This window comes from Oreochromis aureus, linkage group 15, assembly GCF_013358895.1.
Source record: "Oreochromis aureus strain Israel breed Guangdong linkage group 15, ZZ_aureus, whole genome shotgun sequence".
NCBI classification, from domain to species: domain Eukaryota; kingdom Metazoa; phylum Chordata; class Actinopteri; order Cichliformes; family Cichlidae; genus Oreochromis; species Oreochromis aureus.
In genome coordinates, this window is record NC_052956.1 from 9,732,991 (window position 1) to 9,758,401 (window position 25,411).

The following is a 25,411-nucleotide window of genomic DNA, read 5'->3' on the forward strand; positions in this document are numbered from 1 at the left end:
GTGTCCTGGAGGTGTACAGGTCCTGCAGAGATGGGAGTCTGCAGCCAATCACCTTCTCAGCAGAGCGCACAACACGCTGCAGTCTCTGTTTGTCCCTGATAGTGGCTCCAGCGTACCACACGGTGATGGAGGAGGTGAGGATGGACTCGAAATTTTGAAAAGTAAATTAACTTTTTACCTTGAGAAGAGTGTGTAAGCTTCAGAGAGAGCAGAACTACTCTGTCTAAAAAAGTGCTTCACAAAACATTTTAGCAGCAACAGCATACTATAAGTCTTCAGAACAATAGGGAAACCGAGACCTTGAGATATCCGGTCGTTAAGTCTGACGTCACTAGCCGTGTCTGGGCCTAAACTCCGCTGCAGGTCCATATATCAAACGATCACTGTGGCATTACTGAGAGTTGAAAAACTGTCTAAAGTCTTTCATCTTTAATAAAATGATCAGCGTTCTTCTCTACCAGGTGTAACAATTGAGTTTAACATCCAGACATCCATGAAAACGGAATTTATGACATTTAACGGAGTTAGAAGTTAGCAGGAAGTTAGCTCGCTAGCTTCTATCTAAATACAATATAGCATGTCCTGAGCGGGGTTTTGGAAACAAATTAAAACGTACAGCTCTGTTATCACTTCCAGCATAAATGAAGACAGAAAACTAAACAGCAGTGACGTTTGTAGGGTTACTGAAGTTTCGTGACCGCTAGCGACACAGCTGTGTTAGCATAATATAAACAAGCTAACTTTTTTTCCACTGGACAAAAGTTAACGTGAGTGTTCTCGGTGGTCAGGAACAAATGTAATCGCATGGCAGGATGCTGTAAACGGACCAAACTTCAGCCAGGAGAACAACTGAGATAATCCATCCACAATACGAGGTTAGTCATACTGCTGCATGGGCTGGGCTGTAGTTACATCCTAAGGTTTTAAAAACTGAGCTTAAATAAATGATTAGCGGTAATAAAAGCCGAGGGAGGTCAACGGTGATCACTGACTGTTTTAGGAGCTTTTTGAGATTAAATTTTAGAAAATACAAAACATTAAACACGCTAACAACACAAAAGCCATATTAAACGCAGACTACTTTAGGCCCGGAAGTAGGATTCGTCACGTCATCACTTAACGACCGGATATCCACAACAGGACTGGAAGAGATTTCAGTGAATTTCTTTACTGTTCACGAAAGCACGGGCTCCCACGAAGTAGGCAATTTTCCCTTCCTTACGTGCTTTCTCCACCTGTGGCCATAGCTGGTTGCGTCTCTCTCGGTCCTCGGGAGAGAGATCTTCTTTGAAATGGAGCTTCCTTGTCTTCAGGTAGTCAGACCGCTTCGCCGCCTTCCAGATGATGTCTCGAAAGTGTCTCATGGTAAATTGCAAGATTATGGCGCGGTGCAGTGGCGCAGAAGAGGACTCACGTCGTTGACCGATCCTGTGGACTGAATCAAGTACCTCCGGGAACTTATCACGGTGGTCAGGATCCATGTTTTGGCAGATTTCAATAACCTTACTGCGTACGTTTTCTCCTTCTTCTTCAGGTAGCCCGTGAAGTCGCAGGTTCCATTTTTGTTTATACCGAGACAACTCCAGCACTTTGTTTTCCAGTGTTTGAATTTTCTCTTCTGCTTTATCCACCCTTACTTCAGTACGAGACACTTTTCCTTTTAGCTCCCTGAGATCTTCTGAGATAAAGTTAATAGTAACCTTCAGGTCGCTAATACTCTTCTCGATGTTAGCTCCTTGCTCTTCGATAGCCATCTTGAGCGTCGTAATAATGCTTTCCGCCGTGTCAGTTTCCATCACTCTTTTCTTACCAGAAGGTTTTAACGGGGAGGAAGTAGGAGTAATAAGAGCTCTCTTATTTGAGCCCAGGGTTTTTGCCATCACATACAGCTAGCAGTGTGCACCTTAGAGTTCGCTTTGCTGCTTTTAAAGGAATTTTAAGACAGAGTGAGTTCTGTAGCAAACCGTTCACAGCGCCGCCATCTTGGCCCCCCGAGGGGGTGAGTGCGCTCTTTGATCCTTTGATCTTCTCAAAGGCCCTTTGAGACGTCACGGTCGACGTCGCATTCTCTGCCACACCGAGTCCTTAAATAGGGGCGCTCCTTTAACAGTTTACATTGGGGCATTTTCAGAAACAAGCATTTGTTTTAGACAAAGCTAACTTTTGCATTTAAATAATGGAATTAGACAATAATGATGTGGAATCATTGAAACTGGCACTGTCTCAGCTTCGCGAACACTTAGTGCAAAGTTCTGAGCACAACAGTTTAATAGCTGATCACCTGTCCCTCCTTCAAAGTGAGAGAGATGAAATCAGGAAAGAGTTAGCAGAATTAAGAAGAAGGTACGAAATTATTACAATAGAAAACACAAAAATGAATGAAGGGATCGCAGAACTCAGAAGAGAGTACAAAAATATTACAAAAGAAAACACAGAACTCAGGAAAATTGTGGAAAATCATCAGTGCCTAGGGGAAGAAGCAGAGAGTATAATAAATAGAAATGCTCCTGAACCTGAGGAGGCTGAGACCCATGGTTCGTGGCGTCATGGTGCCAAACGCCTACTTAAAGTAGGTTTGGGTCTTGCCACAGCGGCCATTGTTGTTCCTGCAGCTTGCTGGGCCATCTCAAAGCTTTTCGGCTGAAGTGAATGTCCCGCTCTGTGGGGTCATGATTATTATCATGATCCCATCGACAATTGTGGATTGTGGTCCACATCCACAATTACAACTCTACTGTAATTGTGGATGTGGACCAGTTACCCTTTAAAAACAGTAATGATGTTTTCCAGCCACAGTCCACCTTCATCCTGGCGTTGTTCCCGCTGGTGCAGGGTCTGCTTTTCGGCAAAGGTTTCTCCATTTGGTTCTGTCCGAAGCGTCCTCAGGTGACGCGTTGATGGTCTTAAAGTCTTCCTTGATTTTGTCCATCCACCGTTTTTTCGGTCTGCCTCAAGGCCGGCGTCCATCTGGGTTGATCCTCATAGCCGTTTTTGCTACAGAGTTCTCATCGCTTCGAATTACGTGTCCATACCGCCTAAGGTGGGATTCGAGCATCTTTTGGACTCGGACCACAGTCCACCAACCTGTCATAAATATGCTGTGCTCTCCTTTATGTTCAATTTTATTTTGCCCCTCACCCCCCAACCAGTCATGGCAGAAGACTGCCCCTCCCTGAGCCTGGTTCTGCCAGAGGTTTCTTCCTGTTAAAAGGGAGTTTTTCCTCTCCACCGTTGCCAGAGTGCTTGCTCATAGGGGATCATTTCATTATTGGGGTTGAATTTTTGGATTTCATTTCATTGGCTTGAACTGAAAAACCTAAAAATTCAGGTGAGGGGTTCACATAGTGGAGAGCACTACATTTGTTAACTGCACTTTTTTTATTTGTAGGTTTTGTAGTTCTTCCTACTACAAATAAAAAAAGTGCTGCTAAACCTTGCAGTTAGCAGCAAATCAAAATAAAGAAAACAAATTTTTAAAAAAAAATCCACTACTGCTCTGTGTGTTTACTTCAATGAACACATGTATGTTTTTGTGGTAGGAGATTATACAGTAGATTGTCCAAAATATCCTACACCTTGACGTTCGTGGGGTTCCAGAGGCACCAGCAGCTTCAAATATGTGTTTGCTGCTTTGTAATGGCAGCTGCTCTCTTAATCGGATGTATTTGTCCAGCAGAAACCTTCCTCATTGTGCCTTTATCTGCACGAACCTGTGTGTGCTCTGACTCAGCCACAAATCTCCTAACGTTACAGTGATCACGATTACGTTTTCATGAAATATCTAAGGTTTTCATTACGTGTCCAAGGCATTTAGCTATTTCACACTTTTAGTTAGTTAGTTAGTTTAATTATTTATATAGCACATTTAATTACAACAGGAGCGTTGACCAAAGTGCTGTACAAGAATACAACATACCTAATAAAACAACTTAGAGTATTAAAACAAACACCAAATATGAATTAACAAATAACTCTCATGCTGTATTAAAAGCCAGTACATAAAAATGCGTTTTAAGATAAGATTTAAAAAGATTGACAGTGGGAGCCTGTCTGATGTGTAGGGGTAAATTATTCCACAGCTTAGGCGCTACGACTGCAAATGCTCGATCACCTCTATGAACCAGCCTCGACCTTGGTACAGCTAAAAGCAAAAGATCACTTGATCTAAGAGATCTAAGGGGGGTATAAGTCTGCAAGAGGTCAGCCAAATACCCGGGAGCCTGTCCATTCAGGGCTTTGTATGTCAACAATAAAATTTTAAAATTAATTCTGAAGCGGACAGGGAGCCAATGAAGGGAGGCAAGCACCGGGGAAATGTGTTCACATCTTTTAGTACGTGTCAGAAGGCGAGCTGCAGCATTCTGGACCAACTGCAGCCTTGCCAGGCAGGTCTGGCTAACTCCAGCATATAAGGAGTTACAGTAGTCCAGCTGGGATATAATGAAGGCATGAATCGCCCGTTCAAAGTTTTTTTAAAAGATAAAAATGATCTCACCTTAGATAAAAGCCTCAGTTTGAAGAAAGACCACTGTACAACTGAGCTAATTTGTTTTTCAAAGGTGAAATTACTGTCAAATATAACCCCCAAATTTTTGGCATGCGATTTGACAAAAGGCTCAAGACTGTGCAGGTTAAAATTAGAAGTGTTGAGATTGCCGCTTGGTCCAAAAATTATCACTTCAGTTTTGTTCTCATTGAAGTTAAGGAAATTAGAGGCCATCCAGGATTTAACTTCACCGAGACACTGAAGTAAGGGTTCTAGTGAGACAGGACTGTTTCCCTTCAGTTGAAGATAGATCTGAGTGTCATCGGCATATGAATGAAAACAAATGTTATATTTTCTAAAAATTAGACCTAAAGGCAGCATATAAATGGAGAACAATATTGGTCCCAGTATAGATCCCTGGGGAACACCACAAGTAAGGGGAGCTGAGGAAGAGATAAAATCGCCAAAGCTCACAGAGAAAGTCCTGTCAGACAGGTATGACCTGAACCACTCTAATGGGGTGCCCTTTACGCCACAATGCTCCAACCGTGTGATTAAGATGCTGTGGTCAACAGTATCGAAGGCAGCGGTCAGATCTAAAAGCAGAAGCACAGCTGAGTCACCTGAGTCAGTGGCTAATAAAAGATCATTAAGAACTTTTAAAAGTGCAGTTTCTGTGCTATGAAGAGTTTTAAAACCAGACTGAAACCTCTCAAGAACATGTCCATTTACAAAAGATTGCAGCTGACCAAACACAATCTTTTCCAAAATTTTCGACAGGAAGGGGAGCTTTGAAATAGGCCTGAAGTTAGTGAGGACGGAGGAGTCAAGATTAGGATTTTTAAGTACAGGCTGTACAACAGCATGTTTAAAACAGGCTGGCACAACACCTGAGCTAAGGCTGCTATTAAAAATAGCTAAAATGTCAGAACTGACAATCTTAAAAATCTTTTTTAGAAGATGTGTTGGAATAATGTCATTTGGACACGATGATGTCTTTGTGCCACTACATACTTCCTCCACCTGATCAAGACACACAGGCTCAAACTGATCAAAAACAGCAGAGCAGGTGAATATTTTAGAAGCGTCATGTGAAGGCAGGGCGATCATAGATCGGAGCTGTTTTATCTTATTGATAAAAAACTGCAAGAACCTTTCACAGGTGTCTGAGGAACTATTAATACAAGAAGCTGGGGAAATATTCAGGGCAGAGTCAATAATTGAAAAAAAACCCCGAGAATTATTGGAGCTATTCTCAATAACATTAGAAAAAAACCTAGACTTCTCTGCTTTTACAATGTCCTGATACCTGTACAGACTGTCTCTCAACATGAGAAAGGACACCTGCAGCCCATCTTTTTTCCACTTACGTTCAGCCTTCCTGCACTCTCGTCTGGCTGAACGAGTGGCCTTATTTATCCATGGGTCTGGACGTGGAGGAGCGACCTCATCAAGGACAGTTTTGCATTTATCATAAAAATTGACTGTCATTTCCTCGGTACCAGAGCCAAGGGGAGATCTTAAATATTTTTTAAAAGCAATAGAAAATTGTTCTGTTGTAGATTGGTTAAAAACACGACAACGACGTGTTGAAATAAGAGGTGTAAAATGGCGGAGAGATAAAAGTATGTCAAACACAACAGGGCAGTGATCAGAAAAAACAGCATCACATATTTCCATGTTTAGGACCGGTAACCCTAAAGACAGCACAAGATCCAATGTATGACCCTGTTTCTGGGTTGGCCCAGACACAAGTTGAGCAAGACTGAAGGAGTCTATCAAACTTAAAAAGTCTCTGGCCAGCGAATTGGAGGGACAACACACATGAATATTAAAATCCCCAACGATTAAGATTCGATCGTAGTTTGGCACAGTTCCAGCTAAGAAGTTTGAAAAGTCTTGGATAAAATCCTTGTGATATTTTGGAGGTCTGTAAACAGCTGCAACGAGTGTCGAGCGGGGATGCCCCAATTCAAACGCCAGAAGTTCAAAACTAGAATACGAGTAAGTTAAGAGTTGTTTGCAAGAGAGCTTCTTCCTAAAAACAGCTGCCACTCCACCACCACGCCCAGTCATCCTCGGCACATTAAGATATTCACAGTCATGCGGTAAAAGTTCAGTAAAACAGCTGGACTCACCGACTTTTCAGCAGCAAAGAGATCCTTTTTCTTTCCCATATTGTTAACTGCCAGTTTGTTCATTTCCTCAGTGTTCTTTAGTGTTAAAGTGTTGGAGTGAAGCACAGCCATTTCTAAAGTGTCTGCAGGCACTGACGTGTCCACAGATGTGTGGATTTGGGTGCTGCTGTGTTCACTTGTGTGTTTTCGGGCACTCGGGAGGACGGTACCTGTCCATGTCGTCATCTCGTAGCCAAATATTTGACGACGACTAGAAGAGAAGTCTGAGTCGCCGTCCAAATGTCTGCCTGCAGCACAACCTCCGTCTCTCAGCGCTCGGCACGCACGCTGAATAAGAGCCGCTCAGGTGAACTTCTCTCACCTTCATAAACACTCTGCATCAGTTTCTGTTTTCGGCTGCAGGTCCATGAAGGCACTTTTGAAGGAATATTATGGTCTGACCTTCATCCTTCAGCTCACTCTGAACTCTCTGAGCAGCTCTCTGTCGTCTCTGTGAGGACCTGCAGGAACACTTCTCCAGACTTCTTGAAGGACATTCAAAGCTCTTCTGCCTTTTGTTGATGATGTTGATGACTCCACACTGTTTATGTCCCGCTGAGCTTTGTGCTCTGGGAATGCCAGACCATGACTGATATATATCATTATATCTCACGTCACTGCTAATCTGTTTTCCTGTTTCTTAAGGACGTGACTTAAGATGTGTGTCGTATCTTTTGTATGATAATTACTGATAGAAACAGACATGACTCTGTATTTATATTTCTTGCAGCCTGTTAACACTGTACCTCCTGCCTTTACAAACAGCTCTTCTGTGTTTCTGTCTCATCGTTCTGCTGATGAACATTTGTCGCCCACCATGATCTCAGCACGTTGTCCTGGTTCTGGAGAGCAGATCGTGTGCTGATCTGAGTCCTGTGATTTCCAGTAGTGATTTATTCCCAAGACAAAAACTAATCGTCCTCTGCTGCCGTGTTTTTGCACAATAAAAATGATGCAGGTGTCAGAAACGGTCCGGTCCCGGTTATTGTCTAAAATATGACACTCGTCTTATCCTGTCTGCTTCTGTCGCTTTCCTTCATTTACTTCTTGTTATTTTCCTAAAATGTGTTCCAGAGTGACAACAATATCTGCTGGAGTTTGAGCTGCACTAAAACCTCTGTGACATAGTTGCACTCACTGCTAACAGGAAAGCCAGAGGAGCAGACACATCCCAGCAAAACACTGATGCAGCTTTTTCACATTAAAAGGAAGTGATATATGATACAGTCCTGATTAAAGGTTTAAGACCACTTGAAAAATGGCAAAAATCATATTTTGCATGGTTGGATCTTAACAAATGTTGTTACATACACTCTGTGCGCGTGCGTGTGTGTGCACGTGTGCGTGTGTGTGCGTGTCTGTGCGTGTGCATGTCCGAGTGTGCGTGTCTGTGTGTGTGTGGGTGTGTGGCAGCTCCAATTATAGAGCCAGCATTCCTCACTAGTTTGTCTCCTTTCCTTGCATCCTTGTTTCTGATGATGCCTCCCCAACAGACTGCAGCGGTACACTTGCCGCAGCAGACTGAGTGCTGCAGATGTCAAGTGACATTTCTTAAAGAGAGGCTCTGGCCCTTTTGAATTCTACTCTCTATCAGACAGTCCTGAATGTCTGACCATCAGTTTGTGCCCTGAAGTTCAAAAGCACTCTAGTAATCTAAAATGACGGCCATGAGAATAATCTAAATGTACATCCACCACATGGTCAAATATTACTGAACTGGTGGTCCAAACCTCCGCAGGATGCCTTTCAGCAGTCGGGATGTGTCTGTGGAATAGTTTCAAGGTTCATTTGTTTTGGATCACCTGGAGAGTTTCCCTCCTGCAGGGTTTTCCTCTCTATCAGCAGTGCTTCCATCTGTGCAGCCCGTCCAGTTTTCCCACCAGAGGAGGAGACATTTCAGGGGTGGTTAATCATTTTTGATCTATTCACACTGCAACACAGACACTACTCTCACCTTTCCATGTTTTAGACATGCTGTGCTGGATTCCCTGCTTCTTTCTGGGCTTTTTATTTTGGGGCTCAGCTCATGGGGTTCCCCAGACAAACGCCTGCCCCGACATCACAGACCAGGAGCTGTTCTGGGGTTCTGACCAGTACGACTTTGCTATAGTGCTCCCTGCTGCTGGGTTGGAGTGTTTCTGGCACTTTGCTCACCGTGGAGAGAGATTTTACTTGAACTTCATGGTAAGAAGAAAACACTGTGTCAAGCCAAGTGAAGCCACCTGACATGTAGTCTGTTTTTCCACAAATCTGCAATGCACATTCACTCACCTGGAAAAAAGAAATATGTATGCAAAAATGCTCTTCATCGATTACAGCTCAGCATTTAACAGCATCATCTTCTCAAAACTTGCCTCGGAGCTTGTTGACCTTGGGCTGGGAACATCTATCTGCAGATGGATTCTCTGATTCCTCACAAACAAGCCCCAGGTGGTGAGAGTTGGTAAGCACACTTCCTCATCACTCATTTTAAACACAGGAACGCCACAGGGTTGTGTGCTTAGCCCCCTCCTATATTCCCTGTTCACACACCCCACACTTCACAAGATGCACACAGAAGCTGTCCTACAGTTTCTCAAGTACACTCTGCACTGTGCATTTCATTTTTATTATTATAAAAATGAAAATAAAAACTCTAACTCTGTGCAATACTGTACTAACTCTGTTTCATTAGTTAGATTTGTTCCAGCCGTGTTTCCACCTGTTTCTCATCCTCTCAATATCCTGTCTATTTAAGCCCTCAGTTTGTCTCTGCTCATGGTCACGACATCGCCAATGCCTCGTGCGTGCACCCTGTAGATGTTACTAGTCTCATCATTGTGGAGGAATTTCCTCCGTCTCCACTCTGCAGTCAGTTTCAGCACCGTTCTCTGAAGGTCCCACCACAGCTTCTCAGTTAGGCTGAGGTCTGGACTGACTGGAGCATTGCACCACATTGATTCTTTTTCTTTTTTTCAGCCATTCTTTTGGAGATTTGGCACTCTTCTTGGTATCATTGTCCTGTGGGTGACCCAATTTGGTCTGAGCTTTAGCTGCGGGGCTGATGGCCTCACATCTGACTCTAGAATACAATACAATACAACTTTATTTGTATAGCATGTTTAAAAGACCAGCGGTACACCAAAGTGCTTTACAATAAAAACAGGAAAATTAAGACATGATTAAATAAAAGACTATTAACAAAGTACCACATATGTCATCAGGTTAAGGGCACTAATTATATGGCAACAGAAGGGAATATAAGAACAAAGTTACTAATTTCAGATATTACTAAAAGATAAAGTACATAAATATAAAATTGAACCAAATATAAATTAGGGACACTAACTACGTGCGTGTGCGCATGCGCGTTCAGGTGTGCTGGGGGTATGCGAGTTCATGTGTTTTTAACTGGGTTTTAATTTAGGGTTTTTAATTAAACTATTTTTATCGCTTTGGCTGTCTCAACATTCAGTTATGCAGACATGTGTGTTCTTAAAAGCAATTCTTTGTTTTTGCGTGGAGGGGTGGAAGCCGTTTTGCTTCACAGTGCGCCTTAACAAAGCGGGAATGCTTTTTATTTACATCTAGTCAAAAGTGTTAGTAATAGTGTTTTAATCACACTAATTTTGTGATTCTGACAATGTCTCAGCTTGCAGTGATGCATGCATTTTATTTTAAAAACGGCACAAATGGGAATTTCTTCTGTACGGGCAATGTCAGCCTGTTCACAAGCGTTTCATGTAATCAAACCACTAGTTTTAACAAGTTTTTACGCATCTACTGGGGTTTCTTTCACGGGTTGATGCAATCATTTTATTTAAAAATCGGGATTTCGGAATGTTGATCCAAGAGGGAGACAGAGCCTGCTAGTTTTTAACGCAATAGGTGGTCACAAATAACATTCAGTCCTTTTGGGAAATAAATGCTGCAGTGATACTTCTAAAACCAGTCGCGCAAGCCCCATCCGTCTTTTAACAGCCGGTTAATTGTTTGAATTTGTTCAGGAACGCAAAAGCCCACCGTGGGTATCATTTAATTGTTGGGATTCCTTAGGAAAAGGTAAAAGCCGACAGGTGTACCAGTCGAGCGGGGACCCGACCTATTGCTTAAAGTGACCGGTATCGGCTCTTTTTGTAATTCCTCGACAAGGTAAAAGCCCCGCAGATGTACCAGTCGAGCAGGGTCTCGCCTATTTTCTGAAGTAGCCAGCAACAGCGGACCATTAGGCCTATTTTGGCCAGTTACACCGGAGCTCAGCAACTGCATGCCCCACCCTCATTGTTTTAAGCTTGCACAGCAAGGTGATGCCCTGCAGGTGTATCGCCCCAGACTTATCGGCCCCCCATCTATTGTTTTTGGAAGCGTTCCTCAGGGCGTGAGACCCTCGCCATTTCGCGTCAGGACCAGCGCCGGTGCAGACCATTTTCTACCCACACAGAGCGTTTCTGACAGGCGGCCGTTGCTTATGCGTAAGAGAAAAGAACAATACAACGCGGTTCTCTGCTCCAAGACATCCGCGGTCCTTTCACACGGTAAGCATGTGTGTTATACCCGGCGCTTCATAAATGTCTGTCTGTCAGCGCAGATTATTTAAACTGTTTTTAAATCGTGACTCATTTGTTATCCAAAAAACATTTCATCTGAATTTGCTAGTACTGATTTAAAAATGTATATTTTCGAATTTTTAGCTGGATGTCAAACATATGATAGACTCTTGAGCATATTTATATAGCAAAATTCACAGTGGTATAACCATAAAAGATGCCCAACTGTGCACCAATGCACTCTAATGCAAGCCTTTAAACTGTATGCTGATAAGTGCATGAAGTATACCTTTACCTCTATAGCTGAAAAGAGTCTGCATCCATACTTTGTGAATCTATTGGTTTGTTTTTAATGTGGCGCTTTTTTCTTCTTCTTTTTTTTTCCCACGAACTGCAGATGATGAAATCCTCTTTATTTGAGAAAGTGTCCCTAAGCTACTGCGGCTCACTGAGTTCCCTAGCTACTTCTTTACTATGTCAGTAAACTTTTTGAACAAGAAAGGTATGGTAGATTTAAGACACATCTTAATTGAAGCAAAGGCAAAAAATCTGAATGAATCTTATGTGGTTGTTCATATTAAATCCATCAAAGAGTGAAAATCCAAAAGCTGCTGCAATCCTTTGTATTAATGATCTCTCTCTCTGTGTGTGTGCGTGCGTGCGTGCGTGCGCGCGCGTGTGTGTGTGTGAGAGAGTCCGTGCGTGCTCGCAGAAGGAAGGTCAAGGCAGGAGCTTTTTTGTTTGAATGCATTTCCAATCAGCTTTTTTTTTTTTTTTTTACAAGAAGTGTGGCTCATACATTGCAATAAATGTATTCTGCTACATCTGCTAACGAGAGAACATGTTTTTTCATCATAAAGACTGTGATATGAAGCATTGTTAAAGTGTCACTTCAGTAATGCTGCTGAGAGAAACAAGTGTTGACTCATTTTTTTTTTAAAATACATGACTTAAAACACTAAATTCTAATTTCAAAGGTTTATTTTAAGTTTAAAGAATATAACAGCTGGTAAGACGATGAGTTTTGCTTCTCACTGTCCATGTTATGTTGTAGTATCCATTATCATGTATGCTACTTTGCTCTGTGGACTGTAAAATGTTTCATTGTATTCATGAAATAAACCAGACTTTCAATGTCTGAATCTTTTACCGTTTTTCTGCTTTTGTTCACCCCAAGTTGACAAAACCTGAAGATATCCAGAGTTAACTCACTAAAATGTGGAGCAGTCTCAGTGTATTCAGCTGCTTTTATCCTAAACACAATATAAATATACAATACACAATATAGTGTGTGTGTGTGTGTGTGTGTGTGTGTGTGTGTGTGTGTGAATGCCTTAGAAGTCAAAAGTATACATGAGCCATACTTACAAAAAAACATTTTTAATTTCATTTAGAACTGAGATTCTAAGTTGTAAGCAGAAATCTTATGCTCAGCCAGGAGTATGTTTCCCCACTTTCACAATGCTAAGGTGTCAAATCCGTGATCCAACAGATGGTTTGTCACACGCGGGCGAGAAGGGCAAGCCACCCCTTACTTACACAACCTCACACACTATAGATTTTTAAAGTTCTTGTGTACAACAGTTTAGCTACAGATATAACTTCTACTTTTGATAAAGAGCACTCGCTCTGCATATTTCTTAAGAAATAAGGCGTCTTTACTGGGATATTTGTCAAACTATGCAATTTTCCAAATGTGTGTGGAGTAAAATGTTGTGACCAAGAATCATTCAGGATTAACAACACAAACTGTTTTGATAGCAGAAACAGTCTGCCTTATAGTTCCCATACTTTACCGCTGCAGTTTTTCTATAACCTATATTTTATCAGGCAGACACCCTGATATTAAGGCTGTGTTCTCAGCTCTGAGAATGATGTGAAGGCAGTGACTACAGTGTTTTTACAGAGGCTGTGACCAGCTGTTATTAGCAGAGGTGGACAAAGTACACACATTCATCACTTACGATACAGACACTTGTGTTAAAAATACTCTAGTAAAGCCAGAAATGTGAAAATGTACTCAAAATACATATAAAGGTAAAAAGTAGCTCTTTGGAGGATGTTTTTATACTAGCTGTGTTTTGGTGGTTTTGCTAAGCTATTTGAATCTCATGGCATATTCATATAACGATGAAATAATATTACTATTGGGAATATGGATTTCCAACTTAAATTCTAATTCTAATGGATGTACACAGCTTGACCATCTCTTATATACAGTGGTGTATTGCCCCCTTCCTGATTTCTTAGGGTTTTTTTGTATTTGTCAACTTAAATGTTTCAGGTCATCAAACTGATTTTAATACTAGACAAAGATAACTTGAGTAAACAGAAATGCCGTTTTTAAATGATGATTTTATTTATTAAGGGAATAAAAGCTACTCAAACCTACATGGCCCTATGTGAGTAAGTGTAACCACCCTCCAAACCTGATAGCTGACTGTTTCATAGTTGTCAGAAAGAACTGCAACCAGATGTTTGCAGTAACTAGCAATGACTCAAAGTAAAAGTGTCTTACTGCTGAAACCAGTTGCAGCCTTTACTTTGAAGATGAACTGTCTCTGTTCTGGTTTGCACTTTTCGCGCCTTCACTGCTGCTTAGCAAGTAGTTGCAGAAAAGTCGGCTCGTCCATACAAATTGCAGGAGACTGGAGCCAATCTGCCAGAGACCGAAGCAATCGCAATGAGGTTTTTTGTGTGTAACCTGCTGTTTAACCCTTTGCAACCAGTTTTACCTCCTGCAACACAAGGTTGCTTTAGGCTGACCGGCCAGATTGTAGGCCTTTAGTTAACGTCAAATGCAAACACTACGTTACTCCGCTATGTCCTTCATTTGATGTCAATTCTCTACATTACATGTTTTCTTAAACTGTGTTTTATGTCGTCCGAAACTGTAGTTGAGGTTTTCTTAACTAATGTCACTTTTGTTGTTAGATACTGTTATAATAGCGTTAGGTAGTTGGCTAACTAAGGAGGTAGTTAACTACCTAATGCTACTCTTGCTAAGTGTAAAGTATACATGTTTAAGACGTGCTGACATGAGTAATACAGAAATAATGCTAATGGTACTTGTATCTTTATTCAGTGTCCAATAAAGACAGGTTGTCAGGGGAGGTCGGTGTGAGAGCCCTGTGCTACAGGTCAATGAGGAAGAGTGAGGCACCACACAGACTAAGTGTAGGCAGGAAGCCTTGTAAAGTTGTTAATCCCCGTTCAGTGGGGTTCAGTTCATTTAAGCATTAGTTAAGTTCATTCCTAAAGGCCCATCAACTTGAATGTTTTCCTTGTCTCCCTGCTTTATCACTCCTAATTTGACTAGTCAGATAGTTTAATCAACGTGTGTTTGGGTGATCAGAAACATTTGACACCAAGTTAATACTGCAAATATACACAATCTAAGTTATTACAGTTATCAAGGATGGTTAAGTTGTTTTAATAGGGAGAGAAGGAAACACTAAGCATTCAGGAAGGTAAGCCTGTAGGGGTCAGTAACCATAACACTGAACTATGTTCCTGTTCGGCTCTTTCATGAAGATGATGTTACATTTTTAATTTACGTTCTTTCTTCGTATATTAAGTTTCTGGATTCATCGCCGGTGATACTGACACATAGCCAGTGCTCCTGTGTGGCAGGCACTGTTATGTGCAATCACACAATGGCACTGCTCTTCCAAACAGCACACTACTCACAACTCAGAGTGCCGGTTGTCCCCCCTGTGCATAGCTGCACGGAATCTGAACAGCAATGGCACAAGCCACGGACAGTGGTAATTTAAATGAGGTTAAAGTTTTTGAATTAGTCCATGTTTACATATGAACAGCAACACCATCCATAGTAAATGTGTCTTCTGTTAGGGTGTGAAGCCAGGACCCATCAACTCCATGATCTTCACTAAGCCGGTACCAAATAGGATGGCCCAGACTGGAGTACAGTAATTAGATTTGTAAAATTTGGTTTCCTGTGTTACAAATGCATGTTGCTATTTGTTCATACATGCATGTGTCAGAATAGGTATTAATTTACATACAACATTACACTTTCTGAAGACGGCTAACTCAGTCATGTACATATACAGTACATCCCAGTCTCTAACTTATGCACCACTGTTTTACACCTTTTAGTTTTTAGTTTAGTTGTTGTTCAGTATAATAACCTTCTTCCTTACATTATTGTCATTGATGTTTTCTTTAGGAGTGGCTTCTACAGAGGCACGGTGGGTCCGTTACCAGATCCCTGCTTGTTCAGAATAACGGAGGCATATGCAAAATTTAATATTGAGGACAGGCCACTTGTGACCACAATGAACATGAGACCTGACAAGCCCCTTGTGGAAAGTGCTTTTGGGCTGGTGCAGGAGGGCAGAGTTCTGTCATATCAGCAGCCGGTTTTGACAACCCGGTACATCACACTACACCGTGATGCACCACCAACACCGCACTTGCCTCTGGAGGGGTATGACATCTTGCCATCAGATTGTGTGTTTGTGTGCTCAGAAGAAGAGCTTCTGCATCTGAAAAGCTTGTCTGTAACTCTGGAAATGGCTCACAAAATAGAGGAAGCTACACGTGAGCAAAGCTCTTCATCTGAGTGGCATCAGCTCCGCAGGCCCAGAGTGACTGCCTCTAGGTTTCGGGAGGTGTGTCACGTCAGAGGCCAGAGCTCAGCAGAGTCACTAGCAGAGCGTATATTGAAGGGAGCAAGGCAGACAGCAGACATGAGGAGAGGAACTGAGATGGAGCCTGCAATAGCAGCAGAGTATAGTAGGCTAATGAATGTTAACTACTCACCCTGTGGTCTGGTCATTCACCCCATTGCCCCCTGGCTTGCTGCATCTCCTGATGGTGTTGTTTTTGACCCCAATGAATACCCCCAGTTTGGCCTCGTCGAATTCAAATGTCCCAATGTACAAAACTTTATTGACTGCAAATATGTGCAAATGGAATGTGGTACCCCTAAACTAAAAAAGAGCCACGCATATTACTGGCAAGTGCAAGGACAACTGCTCATCAGTGGGATGTAGTGGTGTGACTTTGTTGTGTGGGCAACTACCTAGTGCCAAGAGGACTACCTAGTGCCTAGAATATACATGGATACAGATGTGCACAATGCAATCAGAGAAAAGGCTGACTACTTCTTTTTTTTTACATATATATGCCAAGATACCTGTGTTTGGAAAAATGAACAGTGAAAACATAGCAAAAAGGAAAACAGATTCTTCAGGCTGGCTGGAACAAAATAACTGATATTTTATTTGCAATGTATTTCATGATTTTTTTGTTGTTGTTACATGTTACTTTTATGTGAAATCAATAAACTGTTATTTAAGCAATGGCATCAATTTCATTAAATGTTTTGTAATGGTTATGCATACCATACTGTACCATGGGGTAAACAATGAGGTGCTGTAATACACAGGTGTATGTATGTAAAGGATGCTGAGTCCTTTAGCATATATACACCTGTGTATGTATGCTATTGTACATAATGTAATGTTATTGTACATAAATACATTAACATTACACCTCTAGTTCTAACTACCAACAAACCCATAACCTACCGTTGATGTGCGTGCAGGTGTCAACACTTCTTCTTTCCTATTGGCAGCTGACTTGGCTCTTGAAACCCGGATCATTTTATAGATGCAAGGCTCAATCAAAAACCAAAATGCCATCAAATGATCATAGCTTGGAAATCTATTCACGAGAGAGACATACATCGTGTCAATCATTAAATAACATTACACACTGACATAAAAATAATGTAAACTGTGACAAATATGCTAATGGTATACTGTATAACATAGTCTGATTAAGAGTCTATTTGGTGTCGTATTTTACCTGTAGCATTAGGATATCGTTTAAATACTAAAGCATCTACATGAAACATACAATCAGCAGAGAAAAAGTAAATATCTATTTTGTTTTCATTAAGACTGGAAACACTTTCGAAATTTAACTGATGGTGACCTTGGTATATTTTAAACAGTTAGCTTGAATAGAACTTAGGTGTATCTGGTATAGAATCGGATGTCAATGTCAGAGCCAGCAAAACGCTGTAACCCAAATTCTCGCTGGACACGTAACTCCTGTATTTCCTTCCTCAGAGTCTCCACGTCTTTGGACAGGTCTTCTGCAGCTGATGCAGATATGTCCAATGCAGACGGCTCAGGGACTGAGCAGTAGTCATGATCTCTTGTAAGACTGTGCTCTTCTTGATCGTCAGGAGGAACTAGTTCAGGGCGTCTCTCCGTTCTCTCCCAAACACTACGCTGCGGTGGTTCAACTTTATAGCCATTCCACTCAAAAAGTGTTGGTACAGCCCCTTTAATAAGCTGCCTTCGACCATCAAGGGTTGTTGGCTCTATGAGTTGATCACTGGCAAAGTGTCTGCTGCAGACCCTGGTGTGAGAGGTAATCGTGAAATGATCCCGGCGTATGTTTACCAGCCATTGTCTTCTCAAGTCGGAATGCCGTTAAATTTGGCTGAAGCCGAACAAAGTGGGACACAGCAATGCTCGGAGTATTTCTTCTCCTGTTTTTGAAAATGTTCTGTTTTAAATACTTTCCTTTTTATACTCATTCTGAAGTGACATTAGCATAGCTACCGATAGATAAACAAACATACCGGAAACGCCCAAGCGGTAGTATTTGGAAACGGAAATACGTCACATGCCCTAGTGCAAGTAGTCCATAGCAATAGATAAATATTTGAAAAGAAAAAGTGGTCAATCTGACCTGGGTCCTGGAGAAAATTGCGACCCAGACGAAGGCCGTAGCATGAGTAGTGATCAGAAAAAGCAAAAAAGGTATCCTGGGGACAAACCGAGCCAGTTCCGCTATGCCTGGTGCGCGGGGGGAAATGATCAATATGCTTTTTGTGATATTTTTGTTTGGTGGTGTGCCACGTGATTTTTCTAATGTAAAATATGTGCCATGGCTCCAAAAGGTTGGGAAATACTTCTTTAGGAAATATATGTTTTCAACAGTGCAGCGTGATCACTTTCAATGACAGTCTGACAATGACAGGAAGAAGAAAAGCCTCTTGTGATGGGTTTGTGTCTTTGTGTTTGTGTCTTATTTATATAATTATATAAGTTGTATATAATTTTTTAAAATTATTTTTGTTGCATTTTTTACAGTATGTATAAATTAACCAGGAGTGCACTAGATCTAATAAACTGTCAACTTTGTGTAAATATACATATGTTTTCTACAAAATTTGAAACTAAACGAGCAGCCATCCCGTTCACTAATTTCTCAATTAAAATGTTTTAACGATACATAGACAATAAATATGTACTATTTTTATTGCTATGATAGTAACTATTAATATTACTATAAATAATCTTTCTTGCGCTGTTTTCCATTTCTCTTAAAAATCTACTTCTTTCAGCCTCTCTTGGTTTTCATCCAGTATCTACGGCCCAAAATGGCCATAAAAAGGAATATTTGTCAACAAAGAATTAAATTAAGCACAAAGCATTGACCAGAAAGGTGTATGCTTTAGCTGAAGCTTGTTATATCTCCAATGTATACATAGCATATTTTCATAAATAGCAAGCAAGACTTTTATTATGGAATCTAATTTCTGCCACTAGGAAAACTAAAATTAAAAACGTTTCGTCTATAAGTCCAAAGTTGGAGTTATTGTCTCAAAATGTCAGCTTATGTACTCAATCTTCTGAGAAAATAACTAAAAATTGATCAAATAGCATATATCCATCCATCCATCCATCCATCCATTCGCTTCCGCTTATCCTTTTCAGGGTCGCGGGCAAATAGCATATATGTTCAAGTTATTAAGTCCAGGTTCTGAGATAATAACCCGCTATTTTTTTATTTGTGTTTTATATAAATAGTAATAAAATATATATATATATATATATATATATATATCGTTGTTTTACATTTCACTTTCAGACTGTCATTTTACTGTAGAAATGGGAAATTGTTGTAATTTCAACCCACTCTACTGTAACGCACGTGAAGCGGCAGACCAATCAGATGACGGCGAGCCCACAGCCACCCGGATGTACTCCTGAAGTGCTTCCTCGTCAAAACACTGGCATGGTGGAACTATTGAGTGACTCTAGTGTTACAGTTACAGCTTTTTAAACCAGCTATGCCGGGCCCATACAAAGAAACAGACCTAACCGAGAGGGTTGAGGCGTTCCTGTCCGACCTGAAGCGCGGGGGGACCGGGGCGGGACCTCTCCGGGGCTCTGCGGAGACAGCCCGAGAAACGACAGCCCTGCTCCGCAAAATTACAGCCCAGGCTCGGTGGGGCAGTGCAGGTGCTGAATGCTGTTTATTGTCGACACAGTGAAGCTAACTGCAGCGACAGCTGCCATTGTAGTCAAACAGGCTTTGTTTTTAAATCTGGTATAACGCTGTAGTACATGAGAAAAAGCTTTCTTTAGCTTTCCTTACAGCTAAACAATACAGAACATATATATGTAATATGCTGAACATGTGGGAAAAAAATGGAGGTTGCTGATGTAAAATCATACACAAAAAAATATTCTATCCTAAGATTTTGGTCTTTTACAAACATCTTCTCGATTTCAGGTGATCTGATGGAAATAATCCGCAAAGAGGGGAGGAGGATGACAGCAGCCCAGCCCTCAGAGACCACAGTGGGTAACATGATCAGACGGGTGCTGAAGATCATCAGAGAGGAATATGCCAGGTGAGGACGCCAAAACGTACCATTTTCAAAAAAATATTTGCTCCTTTTTAATTTTATAGCAACGTGTCCCAAAACAGTTGGGACGAGGAGAACAAAAGGCTGGAAAAGTAAGCAGTACCAAAAGTAAACAGCTGGAGGAACATTTTAAAACCAATTAGGTGAACTGGGAACAGGGCATTAACATGACTGGGTATAAAAGAGCATCTTAAAGAGGCAAAGTAAAGTAAAGATCGGCAGAGGTTCACCAGTCTGCAAAAGCCCTCCATAAATTGTTGATGAATTTCAGAATAATGTTCCTCAATGTAAAAATGTGAACACTTTGAATATCGCATCATGAAAAGATTTTGAGAAACTCGAGAAGTCTCTGTGCGCAAGGCACCAGACTGAAAAAAAGGGCTGGACGCCTGTGATATTCAGGCCATATTCAGATGGCACTGCATTTAAAACAGACATGATTCTGTCATGGAAATCACTACATGGGATAAAGAACACTTAAAGAAATCACTGTTTGTGTTCACCTGTGTTCATCCAAAAGTGTATGTTAAAGCTATACCATGGAAAGAAGAAACCAAATGAAGTGAGTCAAAGTGGAAAACTCTTCTGTGCATCATCAGTGCTGAAAACTATTTACAGGTTTTAGAGTAACATATGTTCCCATTCAGATATTGGTAAACTGCATCTTGTACAGCAGCGTGGCTCTGTAGTAGAGGTGCTTCGGCTCTGAGCTTCCCTGCCTGCAGTCCAGACCTTTCACTATCTGGAAACATTTTATGCGTGTTGAAGTAAAGTAAATGTGACAAAGAAAACCCGGGACTATCGAACAGCTAGAATCCTCCAGCATCCTCCAGCAGCTTTTCTCTTCATTTCCCAGATGTTTACAAACTATTTAAAGTAAATGTGACAAAGAAAACCCGGGACTATCGAACAGCTAGAATCCTCCAGCATCCTCCAGCAGCTTTTCTCTTCATTTCCCAGATGTTTACAAACTATTTACAAACATGTCGCCGTCCCAGCCTATTTGAGATGTGTCGCTGCCCTCAAATTGAAAACAAACTAATGAGCTGCAGTTTCAAGTTTTTTCTTCTGTCCCAGAAAACCATTTGACCATTAGCTGTGTTTTTCTTTCAGATCTCGGGGCAGCAGTGAAGAGGCAGACCAGGAATCCCTCCACAAGTTGCTGACCTCTGGGGGACTCAGCGAGGAGAACTTCAGGCAACATTTTCCTCCCCTCAAAGCCAACGTCATCGAAGCCATCAATGAGCTACTCACTGAGCTGGGTAAGTTGCTTTATAAACAAGATAGCGTCAGTTTTTATTTTAAATCACTCCAATTCTTGGTGCCCATCATTTTATTTTTCAGAGGGAACGACCGACAACATCGCCATGCAGGCCCTGGAGCACATCCACTCTAATGAGGTCATCATGACGATTGGCCGCTCGCGCACCGTGGAGGCCTTCCTCAAAGATGCTGCACGCAAACGCAAGTTTCATGTCATTGTGGCAGAGTGTGCTCCTTTCTGCCAGGTAGCTCATCTACATCAGTCAAAAAGGAAATACTAAATGTCTAACTTTAGACACAGTTCCTAATCTTATTTCTTCACCTCCCAACAGGGGCACGAAATGGCTACAAACCTCTCAAAAGCTGGCATCGAAACAACTGTGATCACAGATGCTGCCATATTTGCAGTCATGTCTCGAGTTAATAAGGTACTTAACATTTTAAGGAGACCTTAGCGCAGTCATGTTAGAGCATGCAGGTGAACTTGTGTCATCATCTTTTTGCAGGTCATCATTGGTACACAGACAGTTCTAGCAAATGGAGGCCTGAGGGCCATCAACGGGACACACACACTGGCCCTTGCAGCCAAGCATCACTCCACACCTCTGATTGTTTGTGCTCCCATGTTCAAGCTCTCACCTCAGGTAAGAGATTATTCCAAAGTCAGAGTTATCTCCTTTCAACCCCCATAAATGATTATACTCATACTTCTGTGAACATGATATGTCATATTTCAGTTTCCAAATGAAGAGGATACCTTCCATAAGTTTGTCTCCCCACATGAGGTGCTCCCGTTCACTGAAGGTAACATTTGCAACAAAACTGACCTCAACCACGTGCCCACGTTTGGAAAATCCTTTTCAGATTTGGACATATCCTCTTTGTCATTTTTTTTTTTTTTAAATACCTCACATTTTTCTGTTTGTATTTCAGGTGAGATTCTCTCAAAGGTGAATGTGCACTGTCCTGTGTTTGACTATGTCCCGCCCGAGCTCATCACACTGTTCATCTCCAACATCGGAGGACACGCGCCGTCATATATCTACAGACTGATGAGTGAACTTTACCACCCAGAGGACCATGAACTTTAATCGGTGTATTTAACAAATAAATAGAAATGAATGATTTTGCAGTGTAGTTTGTGTCGCCTTTGATGTGGTTTCAGTTTTTGTACCTGAAGTTCCTTACAATAAAGAGAGAGCTGTTAAGAACAGCTGAGGTTATTGTATGCCATCAATACAGATAAACGCTCATCATATCATAATGAATAACACTGACTTCCCGTTAATGGAACAATGGATTCAAACTAAGATGTGGAAACAGTCACATGAGCTTGATGAACAGCAGACTGTAGTTGCAACTGTTGTCCAGGTGGAGGTGGTGTAGGACAAGCAGAGCAGCAGGTTTGTGAGTATTTCTGATGGTGATAAGAAGAATAAGACTTGGAGAAAGTCAGGTTTCATCACAATAGTCTCAGTGTGAACATCTCCAAAGAGAGTTGAACAATGGTAATCCTCTCCCTCTGGTGAAAGTTTTTCAAATTATTCTGGACTTCACAGTGTTGATGATTACAAGAGGGTAGAGGGATTACAAGCACACAACTAAGATATCTTTGGAATTAACCCTCTCGAGGCAGGCGTTGCCGATTTGCAACAGTTAAAAACTAACAACCTGATTACCCCACATACATATTTTATGAGTTTTTTTTACTCAGAAGTACCACTGCAGGACTTGGTTGTGCATTAGCAACAAAAACTTAATTTGAGCTTGAGAGGGTTAACAAAGATGTTCATGATTTCAGTAGTAAAGTGATTTTTTTTTTCCTTTTTTCGGGGGGAAGACTACAAACAGCAACCTGAAGGTCTGACAGATCATGGAAAAAGTTCACTGTCAGAAGTGGGATTCGAACCCACGCCTCCAGGGGAGACTGCGACCTGAACGCAGCGCCTTAGACCGCTCGGCCATCCTGACTTATTAAACTCACGAATACTTGACTAATCCCGCGCAGCTGCTGACTTGTACGTTGAGTGCATGTATGTTTAAGATAAACAAAAACAAATAAAAATAATTACAAAGAAAATATATTGATTTAAAAGTTCGTGTTAAATGGTGTAAGTCAGATCGAAATAGTTAGAAAGTTCAAGCAGAGACACTAGATGGGGAATCACAGCCCAACCTGTGTTTGGTTTCCACTAAATGCCCAGCTGCTTTCCTGTTGGGTGATTATCATCAACACAGAACACGGGGAGAAGTGCATTTTTGGATCCAGTAGTGCTCATCCTTTCTCCATTCTCTTCTCACCATAAGTGTAGTTTAAATGATTATTGTTTTGTGATTTTACTTGATTTTGCTTTGCTCCTGCTAAATCGCTTTAATAAAACTTCCATTAATTAAAGTATAAATAGTGGACATTACGTTTGTGAAACAGTAAATATAAAAGTCTAAGTTTCATTCTTTATTAGTTCAAATAGCTCTTACAGGTTACCCTAGTCATAAAAAACAGCTGGACGATTGCTGGACGACTGTCTTGCATTGTGAAATACACACTGTCAGTAGTATAAAATACCATTGATATGATACATACAGCGCTGGGATTTAAAAAAGAAATTATTGTAATTATTTTAAAATACAATATACAATTTCATTCAGTAATAGATGGCATTACAACCTGGCAAAAAGTATGATTGAATACTTTTTAGCACGTTGCCATGACCTGACAGTGCGAACAGTTTAATAGGGGTTCCATGGTGTAATGGTTAGCACTCTGGACTCTGAATCCAGCGATCCGAGTTCAAATCTCGGTGGGACCTGTTTTTTGGGAGGTAAAACCACACTGCATTTCTTCTCTGGCACTTTGAATTTCTGTTTGAATTGTGTTTTCAGTGAGAGCCGTATAAAATCATGCAGCCAACCATGACGTCTGCCTTTGGAAACACTTGTCAATCACTAAAGAGTGGTACTAAAGAACTGTCTGAAATTCAGTCGCACACCACACAAAGTTACACGGTGGGGTGTCCAAGTCCTAAGGTCCGTTGTGCGTAAAAGTCACAAACACGCTGCTGACTCAACCACTGTACAGCACTAAACCTCCTCTGTCTTTAACATCAAAACAGGGCACCATGAGCATCGTGGTATGGATTTCCATGGCTGAACAACAGCTATGTGTTTTGTGAAGTATAATATTTATGTCTTCCAAAGTAAAGTTTTAAGCCCCACTTGTTTTAAATCTGTAACATGTGTAACAGCAGCATGCCATGAAAATTTGATGATAACACGTGCATGTTTATGGTCGCCAAACAATTACAGCTAGACATCATGTAAACAACACTTATCTGACTAAACTGTGTTGAGCTAATGCAAATTTTATTCTTATTTTATTGGTGAGGAGAGAGGATGGAACCAAAAATGCACTTCTCCCCGTGTTCTGTGTTGATGAAAATCACCCAACAGGAAAGCAGCTGTGCGTTCAGTGGAAACTAGTTCACAGGTTCACACGTCTGAATTTACAGTTATTTTTTCATTGACATACTGTATTAACACAACTGATCTGAATTCACACAAAGACATAAAATCCTAGTAGTAGTTATATTTTCTTCTTACTGTAAAAACCACAGACATGTTTAGTAAATTATCTTCATAACTTGAAATGGAAATAGAAATTGTATGTCTGTGAAGGTTCAAAGTCATCCAGGTCATCGTAGTCTAAGGAGCTTGGAAAGAAAAGCGTCTGGACTTCTTTGAGTTGCTGACGTCCACTGTGAGCGACCATCTTTGAACAGAGGCGGTGGTTTACGACACCAACTGTCTGCCATCTATAATCCAGTTTTGAGATCCCTTCCCAGACGCCTTACCGCCCACTCACATCCTGGGCCATCTGACCTCAGGAAATCACATGATAGGGTGGGGCCAGGTTTCACAATGAGCTCACCCGAAACCCTGGCTGATTGGGACCGACGCCCACTTTCACACCTTGGCTGATATGATTAGGTAGAACATCATCAGGGGGTCCTTTGTCCCTCTTTGGGGGGAAACTCCCACTGGGTTTAAATCTGGGACTCTCCATCATTGACCCTTAGAACTGAAGAAGCTTCTCGGATGAGAGGTGAAACGTCTTCAAGCAACTCAAAGAAGTCCAGACGCTTTTCTTTCCAAGCTCCTTAGACAAATAGAAATTGTACATTTTTAAAACTTATGCACAAATTTTGTCCATAAATTTACAAATTTTGTGAACAACAAAGTTTTATACGACTATTAA

The 25,411-nt window shown here is 41.3% G+C and overlaps 2 protein-coding genes and 2 non-coding genes across 6 annotated transcripts; 3 read left to right on the forward strand and 1 right to left on the reverse strand.

Moving 5' to 3' along the window:
- Positions 1–8,531: 8,531 nt before the first annotated feature.
- LOC120433066 lies at positions 8,532–16,519 on the forward strand. 3 transcript variants are annotated; one of them, XM_039598586.1, is made up of 6 exons: positions 8,532–8,847; positions 8,982–9,106; positions 11,008–11,177; positions 11,587–14,956; positions 15,045–15,121; positions 15,382–16,519. In XM_039598586.1, the coding sequence occupies exons 4-6, from the start codon at positions 14,831–14,833 to the stop codon at positions 16,208–16,210; spliced, it is 1,032 nt and encodes a 343-aa protein (XP_039454520.1). In that variant the 5' UTR covers positions 8,532–8,847; positions 8,982–9,106; positions 11,008–11,177; positions 11,587–14,830; the 3' UTR covers positions 16,211–16,519. The 3 variants fall into 3 exon arrangements, with proteins under 3 accessions (XP_039454520.1, XP_039454519.1, XP_039454521.1); XM_039598585.1 differs by having other exon boundaries at positions 8,982–11,177; XM_039598587.1 differs by lacking the exons at positions 11,008–11,177; positions 11,587–14,956; positions 15,045–15,121 and having other exon boundaries at positions 8,536–8,847.
- A 2,701-nt stretch (positions 16,520–19,220) lies between these two features.
- Positions 19,221–22,369, forward strand: LOC116310786 (translation initiation factor eIF-2B subunit beta). Its single transcript, XM_039598571.1, has 8 exons — positions 19,221–19,483; positions 19,758–19,878; positions 21,007–21,155; positions 21,238–21,401; positions 21,489–21,584; positions 21,663–21,800; positions 21,894–21,960; positions 22,090–22,369. The coding sequence occupies exons 1-8, from the start codon at positions 19,312–19,314 to the stop codon at positions 22,245–22,247; spliced, it is 1,065 nt and encodes a 354-aa protein (XP_039454505.1). The 5' UTR covers positions 19,221–19,311; the 3' UTR covers positions 22,248–22,369.
- Positions 22,370–23,044: 675 nt separating this feature from the next.
- On the reverse strand, positions 23,045–23,127 carry trnal-cag. The gene has a single exon. It is a non-coding gene; the product is annotated as a tRNA-Leu (tRNA).
- A 767-nt stretch (positions 23,128–23,894) lies between these two features.
- On the forward strand, positions 23,895–23,966 carry trnaq-cug. The gene has a single exon. It is a non-coding gene; the product is annotated as a tRNA-Gln (tRNA).
- The last annotated feature ends 1,445 nt before the right edge of the window (positions 23,967–25,411 follow it).